Genomic DNA, 23285 nt, shown 5'->3' on the forward strand with positions numbered 1-23285 from the left:
AAGCATCAAAAGTCCTTTTGCAATGACCTGCATTATCCCCAGGAAGCTACATAACTCATGTCCCCATGCCTTGCTCCTTGTTCAAGGAGATTTAGTGGGGCTGACTGGCAGGCCTCTCAGGAAAGCCTGTGGAGTTCAGCACTGACACTGCATTTGGTGCCACTGTTTAAGCCATTTCACTGTGTGTAAAGGTCCATTCATTTACTCTAATGTGTACTTTGCAAAGCATTTATGAGGTGGTCCCTTGAGATTTCTTATTCTCCCAGGGGTTGATGCAATGTAGCTTGGAATAGATCCAACAATCAGTAAGAGGAAGGTACTCTATAGCTGTCTTTTTTTTTTTTTTAACAGTTTTATTTCATTTTTAATTAGAGGATAATTAATTTTGATGGTTTCTGCCATACATCAACATGAATCAGCCATAGGTTTACAGATGTCCCCTCCCTCTTGAACCTCCTTCCCACCTCTCATCCCATCCCACTCCTCTAGGTTGTCGCAGAGCCCCAGTTTGAGTTCCCTGAGTCATACAGCAAATTCCCACTGACTCTCTAATTTACATATGGTAGCATATATGTTTCCATGCCACTCTCACCCATTCCTTCCTCCTCCCCCATCTCCATAAGTCTGTTCTCTGTTTGCGTCTCCATTGCTGCCCTGCAGATAGGTTCAGCAGTGCCATCTTTCTAGATTCCCTATATGTGTGTTAATATACAATATTTGTTTTTCTCTTTCTAACTTGTTCACTCTGTGTAATTGGCTCTAGGTTCATCTACCTCATTACCATTGACTCAGATGCATTCCTTTTTATGGCTGAGTAATATTCCGCTGTATATATGTACCACAGCTTCTTTATCCATTCATCTGTCGATGGACATCTAGGTTGCTTTCATGTCCTAACTGTTGTAAATAGTGCTGCAGTGAACATTGGGGTACATGTGTCTTTTTCAATTATGGTTTCTCCAGTGACTTTTAATCTCAGTTATTCCATTGCTCATTGTTGATTGTTTATTCTTCAATTCTTCAAGGTCCTTGTTAAACATTTCTTGTATCTTCTCAATCTGTGCCTCCAGTCCATTTATCTGAGCCTCCATTTTATTTCCAAAATTCTGGATCAAGTCTACTATCATTCCTTTGAATTCTTTTTCAAGTAGATTGCCTATTTCCTCTTCATTTGTTTGGTCTTGTCAGTTTTAACCATGGTCCTTCAACTGCTGGATGTTTCTTTGTCATTTCATTTTGTTTATTTACTGTGTTTGAGGTCTGCTTTCTGCATAGTGGAATATTGTAATTCCTTTTAACCGAGGAGTCTGCCTCCATGGGTGGGTGGGACCAGTGCCTTGTGAAGGTTTCCTGCTTGGGGGGATTTGTATGTGTGTTCTGGTGGGTGGAGTTAGACCTCGTCTTTCTGAAGAGCAGTGGCTGGGTCCAATAGAGTGCTTTGGGGTGTCCATGGATTCAGTATGGCTTTGGGCACCCTGTCTGCCAGCAGGCGGGATTGTGCTTCTGTTTGGTTGAAGGATAGGTCAGGGGTGTTCGGCACTCCAGCCTTCTGGCTTTGGGGTGTGGCTTAGTCAAGTGTTGAGATGGAGGCCTTTGGGAGGGTGCTAACCTATCAGTGTTCTATGGGGCCGGGAGTTCTCTAGTGATCCAAAGTCCTGGAGCCATTCAGTTGAGTTCAGTTCAGTTGCTCAGTCATGTCCGACTCTGACTCCATGGACTGTGACACACCAGGCTTCCCTGTCCATCACCCATTGAGTCAGTGATGCCGTCCAACTGTCTCATCCTCCGTTGTCCCCTTCTCATCCTGCCTTTAATCTTTCCCAGCATCAGGGTCTTTGCCAGTGAGTCAGTTCTTCACATCAAGTGGCCAAAGTATTGGAGCTTCAGCTTCAGCATTAGTCCTTCCAGTTAGACATTAGCCATTTCCTTCTCCAGGGGATCTTCTCGACCCAGGGATTGAACCCAGGTCCCTTGCATTGCAGGCAGATTCTTGACTGTCTAAGCCACGAGGGAAGCCCCTAACAAATGCCTAGCACTGATTAAATATTCAACAAATACACGTTGAAAATGTCTTAAAAGTATGGTCGTGAATAGCAGAGGTTGATTATCATGATTATTGTTATTATTTCACAAGTCTTTTCTATAACATTATGAGCAGGAATGTGTGTGGTAGAATATGGGAACATGGTACAGTTTCCAACTGTGTGTATTCATCTGAAAGTGTCCAGGGTGACAGCTGGTTCTCAGTTACCTTCTAAAGACAGTGACAGGATTTTTCATTGCTTTGTGTTTTTTTTTTTAAACATTCCTTTGGTTTCTCATCTTGACTTCCCTGGTGGCTCAGACGGTAAAGCGTCTTGCTGACAATGCAGGAGACCTGGGTTCGATCCCTGGGTTGGGAAGATACTCTGGAGAAAGAAATGGCAACCCACTCCAGTACTCTTGCCTGGAAAATCCCATGGACAGAGGAGCCTGGTGGGCTACAGTCCATGGGGTTGCAAAGAGTCGGACACGACTGAGCAACTTCACTTTCACTTTTCTTTTGGTTTCTCATCTACTCGTTGCTGTCTAGTGGCTAAGTCCTGTCAGACTCTTTGTGAACCCATGGACTGTGGCCCACAAGCTCCCCTATGCATGGGATTTCCCAGGCTAAAAAAGCCAGGTTTGGGGGAAGAGGATATGGGCAGAGGCCTCTGAGGACACAGGAACAGAAAAGCCTGACAGGAGGGGCCAAGGGTCAGGCAGCTTGGGTTTTAGGTGAGGTCTAGGCAGGGCTGCGGGAGAAGGCAACAGCACCCCACTCCAGTACTGTTGCCCGGAAAATCCCATGGATGGAGGAGCCTGGTAGGCTGCAGTCCATGGGGTCGCACAGAATCGGACACGACTGAAGCGACTTAGCAGCAGCAGCAACAGGCAGGGCTGGAACTGCTGCTCCCAGGCCTGGCCATGGACACTGCCCAGCACCCCTTCTCCCTGTCATCTATCTGTCCTGCCCCATGTACTCCACATCTCTGGTTCCCAGGGGCTCTGGGGTCTAGCCTATGATACTTGCTGGGCTCCAGACACAGCTGTCTGCTTGCAGGTGTGTGGTAGCAACTGAAGTGCTCTTAATGACTCATTGCAACTCTGGCAAGCAGGACAGAGATCTGGCTTTGAGGAGCTGAGGGACCTACATTGGTCCCAGGGGCAGAGGTCAGACCAGAGCTATTGAAGAAGGAACCAGAGGAGTTCTTGAAAACCTTATGAAATTGGTTTTTAGGAAGCAGTACCGAAAAGCTATAAATGAAAATCTGATAAAGTGTGACACAAACATAAGGTATTGCTCTTACTGGTGTTTTGTAGAAAGCTGGATTACATGTGTTCTATAATCAGCATGTTTATCCCAGAACTTTCAGTTTTATTTCTGCCACAAAGCCTCACAGCTTCATGCAAGGTATTTTCCATATTCAGAAAAATGAGTGGTGACACTGCTGAGAAGGAGGCTTGAACTGGAATCCAGCACGCGGGCACGTGCAGGGTTCGCAGTATTGCCCCACAGTCCCTGGAGGCCTGGATCCTGCTGGGGAGTCTGGTCTGAGCCAGAAGAAAGCAGACAGTAGACGTTTCAGAAGGGCTCAGTGAAGGGCACCCTGCCAGGCTATCTGGAACCCACCTCAGTCCAGCAGTGGGACCCAAGCCTTCTTAGGCTCCAGGGATGAGGTAGCATCCCCAGTCGGAGGTGGAGGGGAATAAAGTAGGCTGACTTTCTTTCCTTCTCTTTGATGTCATGCCTGTGTTATGCTGCACTACAGTTGATGTGCAGTGCTGTGACTGTTGTCAGCACACAGCCGCCGGATTCAGATACGATGTATCCATGGGTAATCTCTGTTCTTTCCTGGATTTTTTGCCATAGAAGTTGAGCTGATTGCTGAGCATTAGGTCCTTGTGGATTGTGCATCTCAGATTCAGTTTTCTGTGTATACAATGAAGGAAGGTAGGAGATAAATTCTGTGGATACTCTCCTAGAGATAGATTTCTGTGTTTATGTGGAAGGAAGGAAGGAAGGAAGGAAGGAAGGGATAAAGAGGATAATCCTTGTGGCTTATCTACTACAGATACAGAATCCCATGTCTAAGGTAGTTGGGACCTCTCAGTTCATTCCTTGTTTTTCAGTTTTTTTCCCCCCCTTGGGGACCCTTTGTTGGGCTTCCAATTCTCCTGTGCTTTTCTGGTTGTAAATTTGTTACTTTGTATGTCAGTTTCTCTTTTGCCTGGAAGGTACATCATATAAATACTACTGTCTTCTTCTGCTTGATTGATTTCCCTTCGTGTGATTCTTCAAAGTCCATCCCTGTGGCTGCCAGGGTCATAGCTTCCTCACTTCAGTGGCATATTTTTATGGCTGAGCAGTAGTCAATCATATATATGTACATTTTGTTTAAGCTTTAATCTCTCAGTGGAGATTTTGTTGGTTGTCTGTCTTGGTTACTGGAGTCAGTACTGCAGTTGGAGGGCTCTAACAAAACCTTGTGCACACTGGGACCCAGAGACTCCCCAGAGACTGAGCCAGACCTGCCTCTGAATGTTTGAGTGTCTCCTGCAGAGGCACGGGTCAGCAGTGGCCTGCAGTGGGGACAGGGGCTCTGGCTGCTGCAGACCTGGGAGGCATGGCATGTGGCATAAGTCCTCTTGGAGGAGGTCACCATTAGCGCCTCCATAGAGCCACTGAGAAGACAACCCACAAACTGGAGATCAACTATACCAAAGAAGTTCTTGCACTGTTAGAAAAGTTCTAGGACTCACAACAGATTTCCCAACCTGCGGATCTGGTAAGGGACTGAGAACCCCCAGAGAATTGGACTTTGAAGGCCAGTGGGATTTGATTACAGAACTTCCACAGGATTGGCAAAACAGACTCTTGTAGGGCACAAACAAAACATTATGTGCACCAGGACCCAGGAGAAAGGAGCAAAGGAGCAGTGACGCCACAAGAGACTGAGCCAGAGTTGCCTGAGTGTCCAGTCTCTGGTGGAGGGGTGGGTTGACTGGCTTGCTGCAGGGTCAGGGGCACAGAATACAGCAGGGCTGGCATACGTCCTTTTGAAGGAAATTGCCATCAGTGCCATCACCCCTATGTAGTTTACCCTGATGCCAAACAAAAGGAGGTAACACAACCCCTGTCTATCAACAGAAAATAGATACAAACTTCACCGAGCATGACCTGCCAGCCGGAACAAACCCAGATTCCCCTACAGCCAGTGCCTCCCATCAGGAAACTTCCACAAGCCTCGTATCTTTATCCATCAAGGGCAGACAGAATGAAAACCACAATCACAGAAAACTAACCAATCTGATCACATGGATCATAGCCTTGTCTAACTCAATGCAACTATGAGCCATGCCGTGTAGGGCCACCCAAGACAGACGGGTCACGGTGGAGAGTTCTGACAAAATGTGGTCCACTGGAGAAGGGGATGGCAAACCACCTCAGTATTCTTGCATTGAGAACCCTATGAACAGGCAAAAAGTTATGACACTGAAAGATGAACTCCCCAGGTCAGTAGGTGCGCAATATGCTACTGGAGAAGAGTGGAGAAATAACCCTAGAAAGAATGAAGAGACAGAGCCAAAGCAAAAACAACTGAGTTGTGTATGTGACTGGTGATGCAAGTAAAGTGCGATGCCATAAAGAACAGTGTTGCATAGGAACCTGGAATGTTAGGTCCATGAGTCAGGGTAAACTGGAAGTGGTCAAACAGGAGATGGCAAGAGTGAACATCAACATTTTAGGAATCAGTGAACTAAAAATTGGACCGGAATGGGCAAATTTAATTCATATGACCATTATATCTACTACTGGGCAAGAATCCCTTAGAAGAAATGGAGTAGCCCTCACAGTGAACAAAACAGTCTGAAATACAGTACTTGGGTGTGCTATCAAAAATGACAGAATGATCCCTGTTCGGTTCCAAAGCAAACCATTCAATATCACAGTAATCCAACTCTATGCCCCAACTGCTAATGCTGAAGAAGCTGAACAGTTCTGTGGTGACCTATAAGACCTTCTAGAACTAACACCAATAAGAGATGTCCTTTTCATTATGCTGCTACTGCTAAGTCGCTTCAGTTGTGTCCGACTCTGTGCAACCCCATAGATGGCAGCCCACCAGGCTCCACTGTCCCTGGGATTCTCCAGGCAAGAACACTGGAGTGGGTTGCCATTTCCTTCTCCAGTGCATAAAAGTGAAAGTGAAGTCGCTCAGTCGTGTCTGACTCTTAGCGACCCCATGGACTGCGGCCCACCAGGGTCCTCCGTCCATGGGATTTTCCAGGCAAGAGTACTGGAGTGGGGTGCCTTTTCATTATAAGGAACTGGAATGCAAAAATAGGAAGTCAGGAGATATCTGGAATAACAGGCATGTTTGGCCTTGGAGTACAAAATGAAGCAGGGAAAAGGCTAACAGAGTTTAGCCAAGAGAATGCACTAGTCATAGCAAACACCCTCTTCCAACAACACAAGAGATGACGCTACACACTGCACATGGACATCACCAGAAGGTTGATACCGAAATCAGATTGATTATACTATTTGCATTTGAGAAGCTCTATTGCAGTCAGCAAAAACAAGACCAAGAGCTGCTCAGATCATGAACTGCTTATTGCCAGATTCAGACTTAAATTGAAGAAAGTAGGGAAAACCACTAAACCATTCAAGTATGACCTAAATCAAATCCCTTATGATTATACAGTGGAAGTGGCAAATAGATTCAGGGGATTAGATCTGATTGAGTGCTTGAAGAACTATGGATAGAGGTTCGTGACTTGTATAGGAGGCAGTGATCAAAACCATCCCCAAGAAAAAGAAATGCAAAAAGGCAAACTGGTTGTCTGAGGAGACCTTACAAATAACTGAGAAAAGAAGAGAAGCAAAAGGCAATGGAGAAAAGGAAAGATATACTCATTTGAATGCAGAGTCCCAAAGAATAGCAAGGAGAGATTCGAAAGCCTTCCTAAGTGATCAATGCAAAGAAATAGAGGAAACCAATAGAATGGGCAAAACTAGAGATCTCTTCAAGAAAATTAGAGATACCAAGGGAACATTTCATGCAAAGATGGGCACAATAAAGGACAGAAATGGTATGGACCTAACAGAAGCAGAATATATTAAGAAGAGGTGATAAGAATACACAGAAGAACTGTACAAAAATGATCTTATGACCCAGATAACCACAATGGTGTGAGCACTAACCTAGAGCCAGGCATCCTGAAGTGCAAAGTCAAGTATGCCTTAGAAAGCATCACTACAAACAAAGCTAGTGGAGGTGATGGAATTCCAGCTGAGCTGTTTCAAGTTCTAAAAGATGATGCTGTGAAAGTGCTGCACTCAGTATGCCAGCAAATGTGGAAAACTCAGCAGTGGCCACAGGACTGGAAAAGATCAGTTTTCATTCTAATCCCAAAGAAAGAATATGTCAAAAAATGCTCAAACTACCACACAATTGCCCTCATCTCACACACTAGCAAAGTAATGCTCAAAATTCTCCAAGCCAGGCTTCAACAGTTCATGAGCTTAGAACTTCCAGATGTTGAAGCTGGATTTAGAAAAGGCAGAGGAGCAAGAGATCAAATTGCCAACATCCATTGGATCATAGAAAAAGCAAGAGAGTTCCAAAAAACATCTATTTCTGCTTTATTGACTATTCCAAAGCTTTTGACTATGTGGATCACGACAAACTATGGAAAATTCATCAAGAGATGGGAATACCAGACCACCTGACCTGCCTCCTGAGAAATCTGAATGCAGGTCAAAAAGCAGTAGTTAGAACCAGACATGGACAATTTCAAATTGGGAAAGGACTGGGTCAAGGCTGTGATTGTCACTCTGTTTATTTAAGATATATGCAGAGTATACCATGCAAAATGCTGGGCTGGAAGAAGCACAAGCTGGAATCAAGATTGCAGGGATAAATATCAATAACCTTAAATATGCAGATGACACTATCCTTATGGAAGAAAGTAAAGAGGAACTAAAGAGCCTCTTGATGAAGGAAAGAGGAGAGTGAAAAAGCAGGCTTAAAACTCAACATTAAAAAAACTAAGATCATGGCATCCCATCAGTTCAGTTCAGTTGCTCAGTCGTGTCCAATTCTTTGCAACTCCATGGACTGAAGCACACCAGGCCTCCCTGTCCATCACCAACTCCTGGAGTTTACTTAAACTCATGTCCATTAAGTCGGTGATGCCATCCAACCATCTCACCCTCTGTTGTCCCCTTCTCCTCCTGCCTTCAATCTTTCCCAGTATCAGGGTCTTTTCATATGAGTCAGGTGGCCAAAGTATTGGAGTTTCAGCTTCAGTCCTTCCAATGAATATTCAGGACTGATTTCCTTTAGGATGGAATGATTGGATCTCCTTGCAGTCCAAGGGACTCTCAATAGTCTTCTCCAACACCACAGTTCAAAAGCATCAATTCTTCCATGCTCAGCTTTCTTTATAGTCCTGCTGCAGGGTTGGGGGCACTGAGACCTTTTGAAGGAGGTTGCCATTATCTTCATTACCTCCACCACAGTCTGGCCTCAAGTCAAGTAACAGGGAGGGAACACAGCCCTGCCTTTCAAGAGAAAATTGGATTAAAGATTTACTGAGTATGGCCCAGAGCATCAGAACAAGACTCAGTTTCCCCCTCAGTCAGTCTCCCCCATCAGGAAGCGTCTATAAGCCTCTTATCCTTCTCCATCAGAGGGCAGAGAGACTGAAAACCACAATCACAGAAAACTAACCAATCTAATCACATGGACCACAGCCTTGTCTAACTCAGTGAAACTATGAGCCCCGTGTAGGCCATCCCAGACAGACAGGTCATGGTGGAGAGTTCTGAAAAAATGTGGTCCAGTGGAGAAGGGAATGGCAAACCATTTCATTATTCTTGCCTTGAGAACCCCATGAACAGTATGAGAAGGCATCCCATCACTTCACGGCAAATAGATGGGGAAACAATGGAAACAGTGAGAGAGTTTATTTTCTTGGGCTCCAAAATCACTGTAGATGGTGACTGCAGCCATGAAATTAAAAATACTGGCTCCTTGGAAGAAAAGCTACAACAAACCTAGACAGCATATTAAAAAGCAGAGACTACTTTGCCAACAAAGATCCATATAGTCAAGACTATGGTTTTTCTAGTAGTCATGTATGGATGTGACAGTTGGACCATAAAGCAAGCTGAGTCCCGAAGGCTTGATGCTTTTGAACTATGGTGGTGGGGAAGACTCTTGAGAGTCCTTTGGACTACAAGGAGATCAAACCAGTCAATCTTAAAGGACATCAGTCCTCAGTATTCATTGGAAGGACTGATGCTGAAGCTCCAATACTTTGGCCACCTGATGCGAAGAACTGACTCATTAGAAAAGGCCCTGATGCTGGGAAAGATTGAAGGCAGGAGGAGAAGGGAACGACAGAGGATGAGATGGTAGGATGGCATCACCAACTCAATGGACATGAGTCTGAGCAAGCTCCGGGAATTGGTGATGGACAGGGAAGCCTGGTGTGCTGTAATCCATGGGGTCGCAAAGAGTCGGGTATGACTGAGTGACTTATCTGAACTGAACTGAACTGCAGTCTTGGTCGGGGTGCAGGTTCCTTTTGATCTGTGGTTTTCTTAGGAGATAGGCCCAGGTGTGGGAATTCCAAATCCTAGGATTAACCCCTCTGTAGAGTTTGTTTCAGGGTTTGAGAGAATGTCCATTGTACTGGCCGTTGCCAATTTTTTCCTTTATGGACAGTGTAGGGGAATCTTTTTTCCTCTAGGTTCTCACCCGTGTGTATTCTTTGTAGACCTGTCAGGATGAACATTGTGACTGATGGATTTGGTTTCCCATTGTTGTTCTGTTCGGCATTTCTGCAGCAATTAGGGATGCTAAGCATCTTGTCTTGTGGTGGAGGTTTGGGTGTGGTTTTTCCTTAAGGGGTGTGAGGTAAATTGACCTGTGGCAGTTGGCTTTCTAAAAGTAGGTTGTGTTTGGAATTTATTTCTGCAATACCAGCCCCAGAGCATTTCCTGAGGGCAGCTGTCAATCACATAGCCCCAGGTTTTGTGAGTTTGAGTTGGCATTGAGGGTTTGTGGTCAAGTTGTAGTTACAGGAAATGTCCACAAGGCAGCAGCACTTTTTCATGCATACCTCTGAATGGGGGGGCGGGCAACCAGAGCCTAAAGCAAATTAGGCTTACTGGGCTGTTAATTGGAGTGGAATGTGCCTGAGCAAACACTGAAGGTCTTGGATTGGTCAGCAGGAAAACAGTAGGACTCTATATCACCAAAACTACCATGGAATAGAAAAACCTTTTGAAAGAAAAACCTCTAATTGCGTTTGAAATCCACAGGCATATCAGAATTATCTTGGAATTTTTTGAAAAATACATATGCCCAGGTTTTTCTCTTTTGGGCCAGAGATCCTGATAGGTTTCTATTGAACAGAAATGTTTTAAAACAGCTGAACTCTATGATGACCTTTTACTTATACCTAGTTTGTTTCAGTTTTTCTATTTCGTGTTCAGAGCCCCCATGTCAGTTAGTTGATGTTCTCCAATTTCTACATCTTTCCTTCCCTCTGGATGTTCTTTCTTAGCCCTCACCATGTGTAGTAGAGAAGCTTCTCTATGCATATATGTATGTGTGTGTGTGTGTGTGTATAAATATGTAGAATGTATAAATTTTAGAAAACTTATAAATCTTTGCCCTACTAAAATTTTTTTGATGTTTGATTCTACTTGTTTGACTTAGTAGGAGCAGAATGCTACATTTCTAATTTAAAAAAAAAATAGGCAACAAGCAACAGAGGTCTACTGTATATCACAGGGAACTATAGTCAATATCTTATAATAACCTCTACTGGAAATTAATTTCAAAAATAATTTGTGTGTATACATATACCTGAGTCCAGTTGCTGTGCACATGAAATACTGTGTCAACTATGCTTCTATCAAACGTATATATATGTGTGTGTGTGTATATATATGTATATATATAATTTAACAAAAGACATCTAAGGGCTTCTTTCTCAGTACTTTGTCCCCCTAAAGCATCACATACACAGCCCTCACTGGACTAATAACTACCTGGCTACAGCACCCTCCTGAGGGTGCTTGGATGGAAATAGGACAAGGAGTTCGTCAAGGCTGTATATTGTTACTCTGCTTATTTAACTTACATGCAGAGTACATAATGAGAAATGCTGGGCTGGAAGATGCACAAGCTGGAATCAAGATTGTTGGGAGAAATATCAATAACCTCAGATATGCAGATGACACCACCCTTATGGCAGAAAGTGAAGAAGAACTAAAAAGCCTCTTGATGAAAGTGGAAGAGAGTGAAAAAGCTGGTTTAAAGCTCAATATTCAGAAAACGAAGATCATGGCATCCGGTCCCATCACTTCTTGGCAAATAGATGGGGAAACTCTTGGAGTCCTTTAATGGACCAGGACCTGGACATCCGGAGGCGATGATAAGAAAGTGAAAGAGAGAAAGAGGCTGATACTCCCTGGTTTACGCAGAAAACCAATAAAGTCCTTGACACAGGACTTGTGTTTCTCACGAAGGCACCGGGCGCCCTCTCTAGTGGGGGTGAAGGCACAGGGCGCCTTCTCCAGAGAGTCTTAGAAGCCCGGGCCGGAGAGTGAGCAAGACGGGTCTCTGCGCTCCAAGGAATCAGCCACAGAGAGAGAGAGAGAGAGAGAAAGAAAAAGACACGGGGACCCAAGCTCTGATGGAGCAAAGGTACTTTAATGATTTTTCTGTGAGTGTATAGAGGCTGTAGTACAAGAAGTTTCTTTGGTCGATGATAAAGATCAGAAAACCAAACATACAGTAACCGTTACCAAGGGAACAAGGGGTGATGATGGTCACAAGGTCAGGAGACAATCCATATCTCAAGAAAGGGGATCGAGACTAAGCAGTTTTGTCAAAAAGAGAATGTTTGCTAAAGGAGATTCAAGCCTGTCTCACACAATGACCCCAGTTCCTGGGAGCAGAATGCTGTTCTGCTTAAAAAGAAACAAAGGACTTGCGAGAAACAGCACATAGGAATCCTCCTGTTAAACATTCCCTGACAATTCCCTTATTTATAATATTTGTAAAAAGAGTTCTGACCATTAGAGTTTGTTTAGCTTTAACAATCTTTGCATGAAGGCAACGGTAGATGAGAAATAATTATCAAGACAGTCATTAAAATTACAGTTCTAGACCCAATGTTGTGAATAATACTTTGAAACCATCCACGTGGGTGTAGCCTAGATAATGATTAGCTAGTTGGTCAGCTAAAGTTTTCAAATTAGTGGAAGTGGGCCGATTATTAGAAAAGGTTTCAATATTTCTATTTGTAATAATTATACATTCAGAGAGACATTATCATGTATGTTTTGTAAATGAAATTTGATTTGTTCCCAGTTGTAGGCATTATTGTTGAAATGAACAGGAATAACAAAATAGAGTAGAATTCCAGTCACATTTTAACATTACCTGTTTTTGTACATCTGTTAATTGATCTCCAACCCATTTGATGGCTGTTTTTAGCTCCTGTATTTCCTCTTGAATATCCTCATCTATCTGAGATTGAGTGGCCCACATAGTATGGGTGTTGTTGCCATTTGTTGCAGGAAGGAGGACCCCTTCCAGGGCCCGAAACTGGACTCTTGTCTAACCCTCGGAAATGAATTGTCTGAGGAGACACGTGTGCTGACAAAGCAAGAGATTTTATTGGGAAAGGGCACCCAGGTGGAGAGCAGTAGGGTAAGGGAACCCAGGAGAACTGCTCTGCTGGGTGGCTCACAATGTCGGGTTTTATGGTGATGGGATTAGTTTCCGGGTCTTTGGCCAATCATTCTAATTCACAGTCTTTCCTGGTGGTGCACGCATCGCTCAGCCAAGAGGTATGCTAGCGAGAGGGATTCTGGGAAGTGGACGGACATGCAGTGTCTCCTTTAGACCTTTCCCGAACTCTTGCGGTTGGTGGTGGCTTATTAGTTCCATATTCCTTATCAGGATCTCCTGTCATAAAACAACTCATGCAGATGGTTAACTCTGGTGCCTGTGGGCGGTTTCAATCAGTGTGCTTCCCCTAACATGGGCATGTTTAGTCCAATTTTGAATAAAATTACGTGTTTGAATTGAGGTTTGTAAAGCAACGCCAGTGACAGCAGCAGTGGTGCAAATAGCTATTCATCTCAAAATGCCAAAAATCAGCCATCCAATGAAGCGTTTAGATCGTCGGAGCAATTTAGTAAGTAACTGGGAAGCAAGACCAGCCATGGGACCTTCTTCCTAGGGCTGTTGGAGATTTATTGGTAACCACAGATTATGTTGAAATCGAAGAATCAAAAGGGAGTCATTTCTCAAGGAAATAGAGGAGTTAAGTATATAGTTTACAATTTATGCAAGTTACAGAACATAAAGTCTTATTGAATTGTAAGTTTCCTATAGCTACAACAAAAGGAAGTGGAACACAGGCTTGTATAAAATATGATTGATTATAGCAAAAGAAATACTTGCTATGGCTCTGATTAGTCCCTGTGAAATGTCCAGTCCAAGTCCCAAGTTCCTCGATGCTTGTAGCAAGTTTCCAGATGTCCCATTGCTCAGGCCCAATGTGTCTATCAAGAACGACTCAAGGACGAGGGGGGGCCACTCCACCGTCAAGCCATCCAAGAAGTCCTCTGTCATGGTAATGCTTCATTGTAGTATTAGTAACCTTCTATGTTATTTAAATAATATAATCATATATAGTGTTGTTAATATCATCTGAGCAGTTAGATAACCATATACCATGGGGTCCCCAGTCAACAATTGTATGATTAGCCATAAACATTAATTTTCCTGATTTGGCCTGATATTTGTCCCAATGAACAGGAATATATTTAAAGTTCTTGTTAGTAAACCCTTTGCATAGCGTTCTTTGTTTTTGCCTTAACTCTTTCCCTAAAGTTTTAGTAGTGTAAACATGGCTCATGGACAAAGAAAGAGTAGTAAATAATTCAAGCAGTGTCCAAAAGTCCTCTTTTAGAGGCAAGGCGGAAGCCCAAGTTTGTTGGCTAACATTTATGCATAATTCTGTTGGGCCCATATACAAAGAAAGGACTTCATAACCTAGAGAGATTAGTTCTTTTTCTTCTTCAGGATGAGAGGGGCCCCTCCAAGTTCCAAGGAGGGAGCATATGTGTTGAGTCATTAGTGGATATGATTGGTCTTATATCTGTCCATTTTATAACCTACAGTAAAAAAAAGGGGGGTTAGGTATATAAGCCTAAGTGTGATCAATCAAGTCAGCCTGAGCAGGGGAAGCAAAAGCATGCAAAGCAAGCATAGCGAAGAAAAATATTTTCAGAATTCTGAGACATTCCCTTTTGAGAAATCAGATTTGCAGCTTGATTAGTAAGGGTATTTATCTGTCCCCAAGTAGGGAGATCATAAGGTTGGTGACGTCGAGTGTGGTGTTTTTTGGAAATTTTTAAAGTTGCCATGGCTTGTATCAGAATTCCTTCTTCCTGAAGTTTTTGTTGTATCATCTCTAGTCTGAATGTTGGGGGCCCCCTTAGGTTGAATCTTCTGAAGAGGAAGTCATATGAGTTCGTTGGATCCATCTGGAGAAATAGAAGCATATCCCTTTCCCTGTAAGATTGGTTTCTTAGATTTCCATAGATTAGTTAACCCGTCTTGATATCAAATGGGCAAAGGAAGGGAGGTGTCCTTTAGTGTTTCAAAATGTTTTTCTGCTTTTGTCAAAATATCTTCTTGCGGTAAGTAAAAAAAAAAAAAAAAAAAATTAAAACAAATCTATATTAACAATAGTTATAGAAAGAAAGGAAAGCGATAATGATGAAAACATTCCTAGGAAATATTTAAGTCCAAAAATAATCATCTAGAGATCTGTTTGGGGATTGGTAGATAATGTCCCCCAAGAGGACATTGAGAAGCTTTTATTTTAAATTGACCTTGACTCTTGACTACTTAAACCTTTCTTCTTGAATGTTGTTTCCATGAATTTGTTTATTTCTGTGTCAAAGGTATGTCATCATCTTGTTCAGCCAGTGCTATTGTTCTTCCTTTTCATATATGTAAATCAAATAGACCCAATTTTGGTTTTAAGTTAACTTCTTGGTCTTTGGGTATTTTGGAATTCACAACATTGATGTTGTTAGAGGTAGGTTTTTCTGGTTTTTAGAGTTTATGCCTCATGTTTAACAGATGGGACAGTCAGTGGCTTAAAGCAACCCTTTGTAGATACATGTACCCATTTAAAAAATATTTTTGCATTAGGCCCAGGTATTGGTGGCATAGTCTGTCTAATGTTATCAGTTCCAGCCAAGCAACATGTCAGTAAGTAAGTGTTTGCCTTAAGTACATGAGGTACTATAGTCTTGGTGTCATCATTAACTAACCATGAAAATTTGGCTGTGGTTTTGAAATAATGGGTTGATTTCTTTCTCATTTAGCATATATATTTTTTCTGATATAAAAAGAAATGGGATCTGTGTTTTAAATGGTTTGTGTTATTTGGGGCAAAGGATTAGGAGCAAACATTCAAATATTTTTTCTTAAGTGAAATTATTGAAAAGATGATGCAGAACAACTTGATAAATGAAATGTTGTTCATATCCAAATATATTTGACCTTGTCCTTGGAAAAGAAATGCAGCCTGGCAGTTGTTGAATCTCTTTGTTCAGTGTGTCAAGGAAGATGACTATACTTTCAAGACAGACCTAAAAAGAAGGTGAATATTTTGCACTTTTGATACCCTTAGGAATAAATAACTTATTTGGCAAATGGTGTCCTTTTTATGTTGTTTTTGTTTTGTATTGTGAAACAGACATTGAAGTTGGTGTTCTTTTGTTTTAAGAATCTTATAGACTGGAAATAGAAATAAAGCTATATTAACAGTAGTTATAGGCTTAAAAAATATATTGTGCCAGAATCTAGTAAAGTCTGCTCTTGATAAGGAAGATAAAAGTGTTCCTGTGTATTTTTCTTTATTTAATTTTCTATTTGTAGTTAGAGTGTGTAATGTGTTTGTTTAATTATGTCTTGTGTTTGTGGATTATAAGGAATGTCTGTATTCTGTTTAATAGAGAATGAATGTAAAAATTGTTTGAATTTGCTTAGAAATATAGGTAGGACCATTGTCTGTTTTTATAGAATTAGGTATTCTCATTATTGTAAAGTAAGCTAATAGGTGGGTTATAACATATTGTGTAGTTTTATCTTGGAGAGGTGTGGTCCATATAAAAGAATTTGTATTGATTGAGACATGTAACAAGGAAGAGGAAGAAAGTTCAGGGCAGTGAGTTATATCCATTTGTCATAAAATTTTCTTTCATTTGTCATAAACTCTTTTATATTTTTGTATTCATCATTTTATTTGCCATTTCTTATATCTTTTTATCAAAAGCATATATCTTTTCTTTAGCAACTATGAAGTGTCTTGTATGTTAGTATTTTATAGATTGGTGAATATCTTTATTATATCATGTTATATAATACATTTATTTTAATATAAATATATATTTTTTTATTAATAGTTTAAAATCTCTTTAGTTTTTCTATAAGAAAAATTTTTTGTAAGAGGAAGTTAACATTCAGTGATTAATGTTTTAAAATCTTATTTCATTTGGAAATGACCTAGCTATTTAATAAACTTTTATTATTTAGTTTATTATAACTCCAGAAACTTAAGTTAACCCAATCCTAAGAGATTATTTTAGATTATAATAATAGATTATTCTATTAAAAATATAATTACTTAAAATAGAGTTTATCTAAAAGTTTTCATCTTACATATATATATATATATATATATATATATATATATATATATAAAGTTAACCTTTTGTTGACAAATTTAGTTTACCTTAAACCTAGGCATAATAAAAGTATTATATAATGTTGATGACTTAAGACATATCTTAATTAGATTAGCAAACAAGTGAATTTAAATAGAGCTCATTAACTTCACATCATTCAAAAACAAAGACATATATTGAGACATAGATAATTTTAGATAGATAGGCATAGTTTTACTCTTGAAATTTAAAATATCTTTTTGTTTTATTGTTTAATTTTAAATTTTTTAATTTTTTTTGAGATCCACCAATTCATTTATGGCTGGAGTCCTAGATAGAGTGGGCAGTGTATCCCAAGGACATGCATGATAAGAGTTAACTTTAGGTTTTTTCTTAGGCCTGTTTTTGTTTCCCAGGCAGAATTGGAGCTCCAGAAAAGTATTTTAGAAGTTAACCTTACCTATACAATATTGTAAAGGAATTAGCCTCTAATTAAAATAAATAAATTAAAAAAAAAAGTTAACCTTTTCTTAACTGCACGTGTAAAAAGAACTGGTTTTGCAATTTCAAAAAAGATTTTAATTTAATCAGTATTCTCTGGAGTCTAAAGAATATCATGGCCATTCAGTGTCAAAAATATCATTTCTCCTTTTTGTAGTTACAGTATATTATTAATGATATATGCATGAGGGAATTGCTGTCACATAGGAAGTAAAGCCTTGGCTATAAAATTTTGACAAATATTAGAATTCTTAAGCATATCTTGAGGTAACATAGTCTATTGAAATCTCTTATGAGTCCCGATATGATTAGGATAAGGGAAACAGAAAGTGAATCTTTCCCAGTCTAAAGGGTGTAGTTCAGTTCAGTTCAGTCGCTCAGTCGTGTCTGACTCTTTGCCACCTTGCCACCCCATGAATCGCAGCACGCCAGGCCTCCCTGTCCATCACCAACTCCCGGAGTTCACCCAGACTCACGTCCATCGAGTCAGTGATGCCATCCAGCCATCTCATCCTCTGTCGTCCCCTTCTCCTCCTGCCCCCAATCCCTCCCAGCATCAGAGTCTTTTCTAATGAGTCAACTCTTCTCACGAGGTGGCCAAAGTACTGGAGTTTCAGCTTTAGCATCATTCCTTCCAAAGAAATCCCAGGGCTGATCTCCTTCAGAATGGACGGGTTGGATCTCCTTGCAGTCCAAGGGACTCTCAAGAGTCTTCTCCAACACCACAGTTCAAAAGCATCAATTCTTCGGCGCTCAGCCTTCTTCACAGTCCAACTCTCACATCCGTACATGACCACAGGAAAAACCATAGCCTTGACTAGACGAACCTTTGTTGGCAAAGTAATGTCTCTGCTTTTCAATATGCTATCTAGGTTGGTCATAACTTTCCTTCCAAGGAGTAAGCATCTTTTAATTTCATGGCTGCAGTCACCATCTGCAGTGATTTTGGAGCCCAAAAAAATGAAGTCTGACACTGTTTCCACTGTTTCCCCATCTATTTCCCATGAAGTGGTGGGATCAGATGCCATAATTTTCGTTTTCTGAATGTTGAGCTTTAAACCAACTTTTTCACTCTCCACTTTCGCTTTCATCAAGAGGCTTTTTAGTTCCTCTTCACTTTCTGCCATAAGGGTGGTGTCATCTGCATATCTGAGGTTATTGATATTTCTCCCAGAAATCTTGATTCCAGCTTGTGCTTCTTCCAGTCCAGCATTTCTCATGATGTACTCTGCATATAAGTTAAATAAGAAGGGTGACAATATACAGCCTTGACCTACTCCTTTCCCTATTTGGAACCAGTCTGTTGTTCCATGTCCAGTTCTAACTGTTGCTTCCTGACCTGCATACAGATTTCTCAAGAGGCAGGTCAGGTGGTCTGGGATTCCCATCTCTTTCAGAATTTTCCACAGTTGATTGTGATCCACACAGTCAAAGGCTTTGGCATAGTCAGTAAAGCAGAAATAGATGTTTTTCTGGAACTCTCTTCCTTTTTCCATGATCCAGCGGATGTTGGCAATTTGATCTCTGGTTCTTCTGCCTTTTCTAAAACCAGCTTAAACATCAGGAAGATCACGGTTCACATATTGCTGAAGCCTGGCTTGGAGAATTTTGAGCATTACTTTACTAGCGTGTGAGATGAGTGCAATTGTGCGGTAGTTTGAGCATTTTTTGGCATTGCCTTTCTTTGGGATTGGAATGAAAACTGACCTTTTCCAGTCCTGTGGCCACTGCTGAGTTTTCCAAATTTGCTGGCATATTGAGTGCAGCACTTTCACAGCATCATCTTCCAGGAATTGAAAGAGCTCAACTGGAATTCCATCACCTCCACTAGCTTTGTTTGTAGTGATGCTTCCTAAGGCCCACTTGACTTCACATTCCAGGATGTCTGGCTCTAGGTCAGTGATCACACCATTGTGATTATCTGGGTTGTGAAGATCTTTTTTGTACAGTTCTTCTGTGTATTCTTGCCATCTCTTCTTAATATCTCCTGCTTCTGTTAGGTCCATACCATTTCTGTCCTTTATCGAGCCCATCTTTGCATGAAATGTTCCCTTGGTATCTCTAATTTTCTTGAAGAGATCTCTAGTCTTTCCCATTCTGTTGTTTTCCTCTATTTCTTTGCATTGATCGCTGAAGAAGGCTTTCTTATCTCTTCTTGCTATTCTTTGGAACTCTGCTTTCAGATGCTTATATCTTTCCTTTTCTCCTTTGCTTTTTGCTTCTCTTCTTTTCACAGCTATTTGTAAGGCCTCCCCAGACAGCCATTTTGCTTTTTTGCATTTCTTTTCCATGGGGATCGTCTTGATCCCTGTCTCCTGTAGAGGTATATTAAAAAAAGCAATCTTGTAAATCAGTAACAATAATGTACTAATTTTGAGGAATAGTAGTAGGTGATGGGATCCCTGGTTGTAATGTGTCCATAGGTTTCATAGATGCATTAACTTTTCTAAGGTATGTTAAGAGACACCATTTGTTAGATTTCTTTTTTATAACAAAAATAAGAGAGTTCCAAGAACAGCAAGATTCCTCAATATGTTTCAATTCTAATTATGTGTCTATAAGTTCTTTGGTAGCTTGTAATTTTTCTTTCGTAAGGGGCAATTGCTCTGTCCAAATAGGCTTGTCATTCTTCTCAGTTATTTTAATAATTGCTTTGTTTGTCAAATGAGCAGTGGTCCCTAGGAAAAATGTGGAATGTATATCTGAGTTTGCCATTGCATAAGTAAGTCTCTTTCTATTAGATTCAGGGGTGCATTTATCACATAAGGTCTTAATGTTGTAGGTTGGCCTTTTGGTCTTTCATATGGGTAGATCAAAACATTTTGATAAATTTCTTGTACTTTGGTTTGAGAAATTCCCACAATTTGGCAAGAGACCTTTTGTATAGGCCAGGATTTGGGCCATAAGTGTTTGGAAATAATAGTAATACTAGATCCAGTGTTGAGGAGACCAGAAAATCTTTTATTATTAATTTTGATATTTATATTTGGTTGGGCATATTCAGATACCAATGATGTCCATAAGGATTGTTTTTGATCTGTACTGCCAAACCCGTCTGTCCGTACATTATTAGAGGAGTTAATAGAAATATAAGGCAAAAGAAGTAATTGAGCAATTTTGTCCCTCTTTTTGAATTGCCATAGAACCTGAGATGACATCACAATTTGAATCTCTTCTTTATAATTTAAATCAGTTATTCCAGGGTGAACAGTAAATCCTTTAGAAGCCAAACTAGATTGGCCAAATAAAAGACTGAAGGTTTGTGGGGGCAGGGGTCCAAAAAGTCTGGTAGATATTCTAGAAGGGACTGCTTGAGGGTAAAGGAAAAAATCATTTAGGGCTGGTATATTGAAGGTAACACTGCCGGATGTTGAGGGTTTGAGGGAAAAGATAGAATTTACCCCTGGATTTTGTTGTAGGGGACTTGGGGGGGGGTCCCCTGTTTGGAGTTCCCTGGAATAGGTTTTCCTTCAATATCAAATTTAGATTTACAGTCTTTGGCCCAATGCATTCCTCTACAGCAGCGAGGGCAAATCCTTGGAGGTTTTTTTTATTAGCCTTCTTAGGGCAGTCCCTTTTTAAATGGTTTTTATCTCCACATGTAAAGCATCCTTCATTTCCCTTTTGAAAGCCATTGTTTCAGCTAGCATTTTCATCTTTTGAGTTTCTGACCCTAGATTGTGAGAAGCCTTCAAATAATCAATAATAGTCCCAGTCTCACGAATTGCAGCGATAGCTCTTTGGTATTCCTGATTAGCATTCTCACAAGCAAGTAATTTCTCTAGCTGTTTCTTGGTTTCTTCTCTGATTACAGTATGGGAAATAGCAGTTTCTAATATAGCTAAAAAATTAGTATAACTTTCATTAGGTCCTTGTAATATTTTAGTGTAACTACCTGTAGGCTCTCCTTGAGGAGTAATTCGATCCCAAGCTCTAAGGGCCACTGTTTTTAATTGTTGATGCAACAAAGGAGGGCATTGTATTTGAGTTTCTGTGGTATCAAATTGTCTGGAGCCAGTTAACATTTCATAAGTAATCTGGTTTTGGGGAGTGCCAGCTCAAGCATTCTTGTTAGCATGATCTCTGGCTATATCAGGAAACCACATTGTCCATTGAAGATATTCTCCCAGTTGAAGGAGAGCTTTTATTAAAGTTTGCCAGTCATAGGGAATAAAGTTTCCAATAGAAGATGCCACAACATTTAGAAGCTCTCTAGTAAAAGGAGAATGTGGGCCATACATAGTTATAGCCTTTTTCATTTGTTGCATGTGAAAAAGATTAATACCATCATATTGAGGTATTATGTGCCCTTGAGTGTCAGAATTTCTTAAAACTGGAAAGATGGAAAAACCATCAGCATCAGAAACTTGTCATTGCAAAGCCAGTAATTCAGAGAGCCTCTGCTGCGGAGGAGAGTGAATAAGTGCTGATTTTTTGCAAATATGAGTCTGTATCAAGGACTTATCATAATTGTCCTTAAGAGCATTACCAGTTTTAGTGTCAAAAAACGCCTAAGGAGAATCATTGTCAGAATCATTAAGTTCTAACAAAGGAGAGACTTCTGGATTCATGCCTGCTGGCAGAGGAGGAGCAATTGGAGCAGCCGGGGCAAGGCTAGTAGGAAAATTTTGAAATATTTTATGTTGTTCTAATTGGGCCTTTTGTAAAGTTTTATCATCTAATTAATATTCATGCGATAAGTGTTCTGTCTGTTGTCGAATATTCAGAGGGTTGGAATATACCTTGAAATGGCCAGAAATCACTTGGAATATTTTTTCCTTGCTTGGTGCCTCGTTCAACATTTTCTTTGACCTGGTGCCAAATTTCTAAATCAAAACTGCATTTATCAGGGAACCAAGGATTACATTTAACCACTGTTTGAAAGTAAGCCTCTGTTCATTGGCACGAAACCAAAAGTCCCTGAGCTTTAAACACATGGTGAAATAAAGTAGAGAAATGATGGGGCTTTCCAGCTGTATAACCCGTGTCTTAGTACTTACCGACCTCAATAGGTCCTGACCTCAATAGGTCCTGAGTCCCTCAGCCATTTGACCCATGTCTTAGTACTTACCGACCTCAATAGGTCCTAACCTCAATAGGTCCTGAATCCCTCTGACTGAAATGCCCGTACACCAGTGTCCCTGTTCGGGCGCCACTTGTTGGGGTCCTTTAATGGACTGGGACCTGGTGGTCCGGAGGTGACGATGAGAAAGTGAGAGAAAGAGGCTGATACTCCCTGGTTTATGCAGAAAACCAATAACGTCCTTGACACAGGACTTGGTCTCTCACGAAGGCACAGGGCGCCTTCTTGAGAGAGTCTTAGAAGCCCGGGCAGGAGAGTGAGCAAGGCGGGTCTCTACGCTCCAAGGAATCAGCCGAAGAGAGAGAGAGAGAGAAAGACAGGCAGACACGGGGACCCAAGCTCTGATGGAGCAAAGGTACTTTAATGATTTTTCTGTGAGTATATATAGGCTGTAGTTTCTTTCGTCGATAAAGATCAGAAAACCAAATGTACAGTAACTGTTACCAAGGGAACAAGGGATGATGATGGTCACAAGGTCAGGAGACAATCCGTATCTCAAGAAAGGGGATCGAGACTAAGCAGTTTGGTTGTAAAGAGAATGTTTACTAAAGGAGATTCAAGCCTGTCTCACAGAATGACCCCAGTTCCTGGGAGCAGCATGCTGTTCCGCTTAAAAAGAAACAAAGGACTTGTGAGAAACAGCATGTAGGAATTCTCCTGTTAAACATTCCATGACAGAAAACAGTGGCTGACTTAATTTTTTGGGGCTCCAAAATCACTGCAGATGGTGATTGCAATCATGAGATTAAAAGATGCTTACTCCTTGGAAGGAAAGTTATGACCAACCTAGACAGCATATTAAAAACCAGAGACACTACTTTGTCAACAAGTCTAGTCAAGGCTATGATTTTTCCAGTAGTCATGTATGGATGTGAGAGTTGGACTATAAAGAAAGCT

The 23285-nt window shown here is 41.0% G+C and overlaps 1 protein-coding gene across 17 annotated transcripts in view; it reads left to right on the forward strand.

The window, feature by feature from the left end:
* LOC129634562 (uncharacterized) overlaps positions 1–23285 on the forward strand; it is a 72271-nt gene that overhangs the window by 8522 nt on the left and 40464 nt on the right. For 3 of the 17 annotated variants that reach the window (XM_055556903.1, XM_055556904.1, XM_055556902.1), the window contains exon 1: positions 9432–9554. The exons of 11 other annotated variants lie outside the window; for them this stretch is intronic. In XM_055556903.1, coding sequence (XP_055412878.1) covers positions 9443–9554 — 112 coding nt within the window. In that variant the 5' untranslated portion in view covers positions 9432–9442. Of the gene's footprint in view, positions 1–9431; positions 9555–11572; positions 11751–23285 lie in introns of those variants that run through there. 3 more of the 17 variants (XM_055556893.1, XM_055556896.1, XM_055556901.1) reach the window with 3 other exon arrangements.

The sequence above is a fragment of the Bubalus kerabau genome, chromosome 19, assembly GCF_029407905.1.
Source record: "Bubalus kerabau isolate K-KA32 ecotype Philippines breed swamp buffalo chromosome 19, PCC_UOA_SB_1v2, whole genome shotgun sequence".
NCBI lineage: Eukaryota > Metazoa > Chordata > Mammalia > Artiodactyla > Bovidae > Bubalus > Bubalus kerabau.